The sequence below is a fragment of the Solenopsis invicta genome, chromosome 12 (assembly GCF_016802725.1).
Source record: "Solenopsis invicta isolate M01_SB chromosome 12, UNIL_Sinv_3.0, whole genome shotgun sequence".
NCBI lineage: Eukaryota > Metazoa > Arthropoda > Insecta > Hymenoptera > Formicidae > Solenopsis > Solenopsis invicta.
In genome coordinates, this window is record NC_052675.1 from 15858848 (window position 1) to 15868154 (window position 9307).

The 9307-nt window shown below is 36.4% G+C and overlaps 2 protein-coding genes across 2 annotated transcripts in view; one reads left to right on the plus strand and one right to left on the minus strand.

The window, feature by feature from the left end:
• The window catches only part of LOC105196027, a 99503-nt gene extending 95703 nt beyond the window's left edge, over positions 1-3800 (minus strand). The window contains exon 1 of the mRNA XM_011161746.3: positions 2934-3800. Coding sequence (XP_011160048.1) covers positions 2934-3222 — 289 coding nt within the window. The 5' untranslated portion in view covers positions 3223-3800. The remainder of the gene's footprint in view (positions 1-2933) is intronic.
• Positions 3801-5551: 1751 nt separating this feature from the next.
• LOC105196026 (serine protease snake) lies at positions 5552-8953 on the plus strand. The gene is made up of 6 exons (XM_011161744.3): positions 5552-5757; positions 6305-6388; positions 6618-6882; positions 7594-7841; positions 8070-8422; positions 8750-8953. Exons 1-5 carry the CDS (start codon positions 5679-5681, stop codon positions 8390-8392), a joined length of 999 nt encoding a protein of 332 aa, XP_011160046.2. The 5' UTR covers positions 5552-5678; the 3' UTR covers positions 8393-8422; positions 8750-8953.
• The last annotated feature ends 354 nt before the right edge of the window (positions 8954-9307 follow it).

A 9307-nucleotide genomic window follows, 5' to 3' on the forward strand; every position in this document is an offset into this window, starting at 1 on the left:
CGCTCTTCCCCTCTCCTCTCGTCACGGCCTCGGTGTCCCCTCGAGAACGTAAATTCTGATTTCACCAGGATCCGTGATATCCCTGGCGAGATACTTGAGCCTGAAGGTTCAAGGCTAGCCATACTTTCAACCGCGCGGCTCTCGTGTAGCTTCGGGAGAAGTTACGTTAAATGTTGGCGGCGCACAGGAATATTATCTAGCGGACGTAATAAATTATTAAATCGTGCCGCAACGACGTCTTAATAATCTTTCAAAGCGTCACGGTGCATGGTAATTCCATATATAAATATAAAATAAAAAAAAATAATAATATGTTGACTCGATTGTCGTGGAGAGTTATTGCGTACTTACGAGTATATAAGTGAAGTACAGCACTCGAGAGATCGAGGGTAAGGGCTTAAATAAAATATTTTTCAGCTAAAATAAATTTTGATAAGCGAATATTGCGCTCTCCCCCGCACAAATCGAATACATTTGAGACGTATAAACGCGCGCACCGGCATTAAATTACACCCGGCAGACGTTATTTTATCTGCTTCTTCCCGGCGGCGACGGAGCCTGTTTCACCCTTGGGAATTAAAATTCCCACCGACCCGCGGGGAAGAATCCGAGACCCGGCGTCGTTTGTGCGGCCGATTACCTGAGTCAGCTGTCTCAGCGAGTAGCGTCTTTGCAGGACTTGGGACTGACGGTACGGAGAGGTCGGAAAAAAAAGCGCGGGTTCCTTTCCTATAGGCGTTTACGAGGCCGAACGAACGATCCCTAAGGGGTGGATGGCGCATCCTCCCTCGGTCGGGACGCAGAAAGAAGCCTCAGCTGTTTGCCGATGGAAGCCATGGAATGAACATTCACCCCCCACTGCGACATTTCGCCATAAACAACATTCTTGGCAACATAATCGCGATTTCTGATCTCAGATTCTAAGAGCGATTTAATTATTTGCAAATCGAAGCAACTTGTTGTGTCGCAAAACCATTTTCTCATTTGACGTAAATTAAAGAGAATTAACATAGTATTTTATATATAATAAATTTAGTTTAATTTTGTAACAACACGCTAAGAAAAGTATGAGTGCGGTGTGTGTATTTTTAATCTTTAGATTTAATATAACAAAAATGAAAATAAAATATCAGAGAGAGAGAGAGATTTCTCTTTTAATTTTTATTGCAATTAAATATTTGTAAAGATGCAATTCATGGAATAATGGAAAGGATGAACAGGCTTTAGAGATATCGGCGTTAGTTTCAAAAGGAAAAGTGCATTGTTGTTTTCAAGACGGAAACGCGCGGCGATAAATAGTGGTTTTCTTGACTTTACGGCTGTTCGGAGTAACGGACATCGCGCGCGTCGTAAAAAGCGACTCCAAGTCAAACCTGACGTTAATTTCTCGCGGGCGGCGCCGCCGATGATACTTAAACTAGAGTTGAAGCAATTTCGGTGAGAACTTTTTCCACCGGCCTTTCAATTGCGCTCCTCAATCGCTGCCGCGTTCAGGCGTGACCGGAATTTATAACTAATCCTTTCAAATGGTAAATCCGACGAAGGGACTTTAACAATGTTACGTCTCGTGATTATCCAACTGGCCTCTATCTTTTTATAAGCGCCGTAAATAGGAAAAACGTTCACTCAATGTAAAAAAATTTAAACAACTCACGTAATTCTTTTTATATGATAGACCTATTTCTAAATCCTTACTTTCATATATTTTACGTGTGAGATTCCAACTCACAAACTGGTCACTCCGCTATTAAAAATCCTCGTATTAAATTGATAATTTAACGACCTAACTAATTTATATATTTCTCTTCTTGAACTTTTAGCTGCAGCGTGATTAAAGATTTGTTATTCCATAGATATTCTATAGACCTCTTACAACCGTTAAGCTCAAATATAATCTGCCACTAATTACATCTTCAGAGATTGAAGTGAATAGCTTTGATATCTTGAAACGACTCATTAATGGTCCTTGTAACCTCATTTTTAGGTCTTCTGTTTCTTGTCGCTGAGAGATAAATGCTTAGACCGAGAATAAGGAACTCTTTATGCTTCCATCCTTAGGAGCTAATATACCCTGCCCAGGTGAAATCTCGGTTTTGGGACAGCTCGCAAAGCGTTTCCCACGGTGTAGGCCAGGTAACCAAGGATGTTTTCCTTATAAAGCTTCTCCGCTACGTGCCTTTCTTTCCTCATTCTTGTTTATTCTTCGTCTTGCCTTCGCAATCGAACCACCGTGAAATCGGACGCATGTCGCTTCTTAGCACCTCTTTGATGACTGACAGGTAAAAGAATCACCTATCTAAATAATAGCGCCACCAGAAAATAGCAAGTTTACACGACCGTCTCACGAAGAAGCGACACTTTCGTTGAATTTTCGCTAAAGGAATTGGAATGTACAAGAGCAAAAACTAGTCAAAGCTCCTATCCGGTTGAGTCAAGCTCGAAGACAAACGCGACATATAGAAGTGTAAACATTTGAAGAAGTTTCGTCTCGAGTTTCACGCGGAAAAGTATCGTAACTATCGAGAGCTGTCTCGCGAAATTGGAGCAATTTGAGTGTGAGCGTGCGTTCCTTCGACGGTTTTCTTCGCTTTGCAGCGTCCACTCCCTGCGGCGATTTGCTTAGTTTCTAACTTTATTCAACGGCAGTTACTTTGAAACAGCGTTTCCATGGTCACGCTACGAGCATAGCAATAGTCGTTCTCCCCCACTCCTCGTGCTCTCAGATAATTTAATCTTTATATACGCCGGCAATCACTGTCTGGCGATCGAAAGAACTAACAAGCGCCAATTTCGCTATCTCTCGAAGCACCATAGTAATTGCGCATCGCGCCGATAAGATTCGCGGCCACCGGACAAGCCGATCGAATCTGTCGTTTATCGATTAATCGAGAATTAAGATCCAGTGAGGCAAATAAATCACTCGAAATACTCACGGACTGGTATCTTCTTGGGATCGACGGTGGCGAGTCGCTCCTCGACCTTGTCGAGCTTGCGACGTAGATGCCCGCTTCTCTCGGCGACCTGGGCCAGCTCAACGGTGAGGCCCGCGAAGATGTCCTCCGCGACAATCAGGAGGGAGGCCAGCTGCTTGAGGGTGCTGGTGAGGGCGCCGTTCGCCACCGCCTCGAGCTCGGCGCCCACCGGCCAGCCCGGGTGCGAGCCCGCCGGCACGTGGCCGCGGCACACGTGCCGCGGCTCCAGCTTCCGCATCACGAACGGCATCACGACGACGACGACGACGACGACGACGGCGGTGCCAGCGGCTTGCAGCAGCTGCTGCTGGATAGTTGGGTACTCCTGAGCGGCCGCACTCGCGCATAACACACTTCAGCGTCGACTCCCCCTCATCACCGGAGCACCGCATCGCTGCACGCCGATCCGCGAGATCGGCCGAATTCCGCGGATACTCCGTTCCGTCGGCACCTCATGCTGCTCTCACTGGTGTGCCGCCGATTTCCTCCCGTCACTGTTATACCCTTCTATCGCGTCACCGCAACTTGTTTCTCTCGATTTTTTTTTTTTTTTTTTAATTCTCCCGGCACTTTCACTCCGCACTCCTGTCGGATCACAAAAGATCGAGGCAACACGCGGCGCGTCACGAACCGACGTTCAAATTTCGATAATCGGCATCGCGATAGATCCCTCGAAAATGCCGCCACTTGTGAGATTCTTACGCGCGAATCTTTTTTTTTTACGGTTGAATCGCAGAAAGGGACGCGGAAAACGCGCGAAACGACGGCGCACGTCTGTGCGAACGTACCGTGCGCCGCGACGATGGTACGCGAAGTGCCGGCCGGTCCGACAACCAGTCGCCGAGCTGCCGGCTGGTTCTCCCATTCAAGCGGGTGCGTAAAAGGCGCCCATGCCAGCTGTCTGGTTGTTAGACAAACCATCGTCGCCATCTACCGAATAACATGATCGTGATGGTATCTGCTGCTGTTAAATATTATTTTTCACGTTTTCATATGTTGGTCTATTAGAGTTGGTTATTAGAGTTAAAAATTAAATGTTAAATAATAAAATTAAAAAATGAAAAACTTAATTTAACTTAATTAATTATAAATTATTTAATTTTCAACTTTAACTAATTATTTTTAAAAAAACAATTTTGTTAACTTTTTTCCCAAAAATTTACCTATGTAAAACAAAATTATAAAAAGTAAAAATACATTCTCACATTTAAAAACATTTTTTTCGTATTTTTTATTTCATATAAAAATTTTGATAAATTTTTTTTTAATTTAATAGTTTTTTTTATTCCACCTTTTGATGCGTTGTCTCTTTTTTTACATAATGAGACTGGAGTGCTGCTAGAGTCCTAGACCATGGCATTATGCGAAAATTATGTAACTTAAATCATATTGTAAAAGAAACTATTTCTGTTGATGAAGCAAAATATGATTAGGTAATTTTTTTTTTTGCTAGAAAGAAGCTACGCATAATCATTATTCTGATATGCATAACGCTGTGAAAACTCGTTTTCGCAAAGCGGATAAACTAACCAACTATGAAACATAATCTTGATTGAAATTTATTTAAAGCTTGTATCAACTACGAAATAATGTTGCTTAACATTATCATTTTAATCATTTTATTTAATCAAACGTGTTCAAAAATTGCAAAAAAATTTCTTTAAACATATTTGTCAAAAATATTTTGATCTATTTTTTATTAAAATTATTAAAATTTTTTTTTACTGAATTATGTATTTTAACCAATTTAATTAAATTGAATGAAAAAGATGAAGTGGTGTATTAAAAGAAATTTAATTATAAAAGATGTATATATCTCTACATACTCACAACTTATGATGCGTAATGTATAACAGCATAATGTGCATCATAAATTTATAATTTAGTAATAATTTATTTTTACGTTGTTATTGCTTAATATTGCCTTTGTGTACATTTTTCATTTTACAAGTATTATTTCTTATATTTCTGTGTTTTGGTATTGCCTGATTTGCTTGCTTTTTTCCTGCTTTACGATATCTTCTTATATGAATGTCAATTTTTACGGAATATACAGACTGTTTATTCGCTTCGACCAATTGTCAGACTTGGAGATTCCTAATTGATCAATCAAACGTTGATCGAAGCTGAACAATACTCATTTCATACTTATCCTTGACAAATGTTAGTCCGCGTCTATATCCTTCTTTCCTTTCCTTTTTCTTAGTCCCAAAAATGTTACGAGGCAAGGACAATCTTCGTTTCAAAGCAAATTCAATAATTAAACCAGCAAAATTTATAATCAGCTATTAATAATATATATGGTAAAAATATTATGTCATATAAGAAATTACAATTAAATCTTTCATTGCATCTACATAGATTAATTTTCTAAAATTACATTGACATAATGATTATAAATTTCCATAATTGTGTCAATATTGTAAATAATGAAATCTTTGATAGAAGGTCATGATCCTACTACCGCTTAAGACCGCTCCCCACTCTGATTTTCCACGTATCTCTCTTCTCCTCTTCATGTCTTTATACTTTTTTTTCTTATTGTCTTCTCCCATTCTCTGTAAAATTAGGAGGGAGAGATGGAAGAGAGAGACGCACGCAGATTCTATAGCCGTTAATCGTCGCAGTACTTTATGTCTGTCGTCAAATGTATTGACATCGAATACTCGATATTCTTGTGTGCATTTCACGTGTTCCTCTTCAGTGATGGATTTGCGTCTGGACCTAGCGAAATTCTGCGTTGTAATCTTTCTGACACTCGATGTGGCCTCTGTTCTATCCACAGGTAGAAACAAATCAGGATTGTCGTTAATAATTGTTTCAAGTCAACTTATTCATCGTCAACTGGATTATTTTGCACTGTTAAATAGCGTTCCTATTGCATTATTGTTGTTGCAGTTGTTTTTTACGATTGTCGATATTATTATTAAATCGATGTATGTAAATTTTGAATACGGTCAAGAATATTCATTGTATAGTGATGTGTACAGAATTTCTTATAAAAGGAGATTTTTATATTCTCTGATTCTGTTATTTACATTTTCTTGAAATATTCCGATTTTAAAGTTTTTATATTGGCAAATCTAAATTTTCTAAAAGTATGTTGTAAATTAAATATAAAATAAAATGAAGATAATACATATGCTTAAGAAATAGTTTACAAGGTAGTACATAAATATGTATAATTCTATATTTCAAGAACTTGTAGGATTAAAAAATTTACAGATATAGAAATGTAAAAATTGCAGAATTTACTAAAATATATGTTTATAATGTAACAGGCCATGCGCTTAGACACACTTTAGTCTGGTGCATTAATAATAATTTTACAGGTCATACGTCTACTCCTACTCCAGTTTCAATCCAGGACCGATATTCCACATTTGATTCAGATGAGCAATCGGTATCAGAACGCAGTACGTAAAATATAATTATATGTTTCAAGAACTTGTAGGATTAAAAAAATTTATAGATACCAAAATGTAAAAATTGTAGAATTTACTAAAATATGTGTTTATAATGTAACAGGCTATACTTAAACACACTTTAGTCTGATGATTCATTTTGATGATTTATTTTTCTGCATATATTCAAAAGACTTATATATGCAACATAAACTATAATAATCGATAAAATAAATTTTAGAATGTCAGGAATTTATAGAAGAACTTGCTGGCGTGATCTGGGTATCGTCTTTGGATGGTTCCAAGCCAAGTGCAACCAAGGTGGTTAAAAATTGCGAGGGTACTGTGAATCAATTGGTGATTGGTGGCGAGGAAACCCGTCCTGGCGAGTTTCCTCACATGGTCGCTCTGGGTCAACTATTTCCCCAGTTCGAGTTGTTTTGCGGCGGCACATTGATTTCTCATACATGGGTACTTACCGCTGCACATTGCACTCATGGAAACAGGTACACTTCTGTAATTTTTTTTCACTTCAAACTAAAGAACTTAAGAATTCAGACAAAAAAACATTTCTATTGCTTTTCACTCATCAGATCGATACAAAGATAGATCAGATAAAATCTCAAAATTCCAAAATATTCTTTAAAACTATTTCCGTAGTGCTCCTTCAACATGACACGACATCCCAGTTGACACAGTCATGTGTTCACTATAATAGCTATAAGTTTCAATATCATATTTTATATAATGTGAAAATTGCTATGTGCCGTTATATTATAATTTCGCCCTTTTTCAAAAGTAATGATGAAGGTACATTTATATCATCTTTAAATTAACTACTTTTTTATATATCGTCTATACAACTTTTAATGTTTAAATTTTATATATTGAAGTATCACATACTTGTTGTGTAAACAATATGTAGCATTAGCACATTTATATTATATAAAAGAAAGCAATATATACAAGTAATTATGATATAAAAATCACAAAATATTTGTTATATAAAATATTCCCAAATTATATAGCAGTTACAAATTGTCTTGATTGGGATATTTTACAGCTTGAAAGAAGTTATAAAATTTTAGAAGTCCATGTTGATTTTTTAGTTCAAATATATTAGAAATTACTGAACTAGATATCTATAAAATTGATCTTGCAGTTATTTATGAGAAATAACTAACAAAACTAATTCTTTACCATGTATCTTATTGTAGCGGTGGTCCAACTCACGCAAGGATAGGCTTTCACAAGTTAACGGATACAGCAGGCATCACGGTTGCTATCAAACGCAGTATAAGACATCCAGATTATGAGCCACCTGCGATGTATGCGGACATAGCTTTGATACTGCTCATGAACCCCGTCACTTTTAGCAAATTTATTCGACCCGCGTGTCTTTACCAGCAATATTCTATTCTACCTAGACAGGCTTGGGTTAGTGGTTGGGGCGTCACTGAATACAGTAAGTAGATTACTATCTAGTAATTTCTCACACGAAAACTTGAAATTTGTGGAATTGTGGGATTCTAAAAAAGATATAAAGCTCGTAAAGTTAAATAATTTTAAAAATTTAGATGTGAAACAGAATTACATTTATTAGGAATTTCTACTAAAAAATTCTATTAGAGGGAAAACCCTTTATTATTAATTATAGATTTGTATAAAATCTATTTAAATTATGTGTTTTCAGGCGGAGAGCTGAGTGACAGCCTGCAAAAAGGTCAAGTGAATTTGGTAGACAATTTACAATGTAGACAAAAATACGGGACTTCCCGAGCAGTTCCGTATGGAGTTACACTGACTATGGTCTGTGCTAGTGGTATTAAAAACGACACATGCGAAGTATATTTTGAAGGTCCTCTGCAAATAATACATTCTAATAGCAAGTGCGTCTTCCAAATAATCGGCGTCACCAGTTTCGATGAGGGCTGCGCGATGGGGATCCCCGGTGTTTATACTAGAGTTTCCCATTATATTCAATGGATTGAAGAAAATGTCTGGCCAGAACAATAGTAATCGTTACTTGTTCCACTTTTACAAAAGGTAATGATAAAAATCCGTTATTAAATTATACTAAATCAAGTTACACAATTAATCATCAGTTAGTTATCAAGTAACTAGACAGACAATTTAATTGAGGATTAAGACATTATTTTCGGAAAAGTTGGCTTGCTCCAATTATTGCCTATTAAAGGAATTGCAAATGGCTATGCCATTTCAATTGATTATGGTAATGCAGAAATTCCCATTCAAGATAAAATACATAAGAAATTTCAACATATAAGAGCAAAGTAGCAAGTAACTACACTTATACGTTTTTAAATCGATCCCGACTAGTCAGAAAAATTAAAAAATGTTTTCTCATTCAAGCGGATGCATAAAAGGCGCCAATACCAGCTGTCTGGTTGTCAGACAAACCATCGTCGCCATCTACCGACCAACATGATTGTTATGATATCTGCTGCTGTTACATATTATTTTTCACGTTTTTATATGCTGGTCTGTGTTATTATCAAAGTTGGGTAGTTAAAAAATGAAACGTTAAATAATAAAGTTAAATAATAAAAAACTTAATTTAATCTAATTAATTATAAATAATTTAGTTTTTAACTTTAACTACTTATTTAAAAAAAAATTATTTATTATTAACTTTTTTCCTAAGTTAAAAATTTATCTACATGTATATAAAAGAAAAAATTATAAAAGATACAATTCATACAAAAACATTCCCACATTTAAAAGCATTTCTTTCGTATTTTTTATTTGTTATTTCATATAAATTTAATTTGCAAATAAAATATTAAATTTGTTTGATGTATATAGATTATATAATTCTTTTGAGCATAATAAGCTAACGAATTTCTTATTTAATGTGAACAATGTGTTTCAAAATTAACTTAATTTAATTTTAACATAACTTTTAACTAG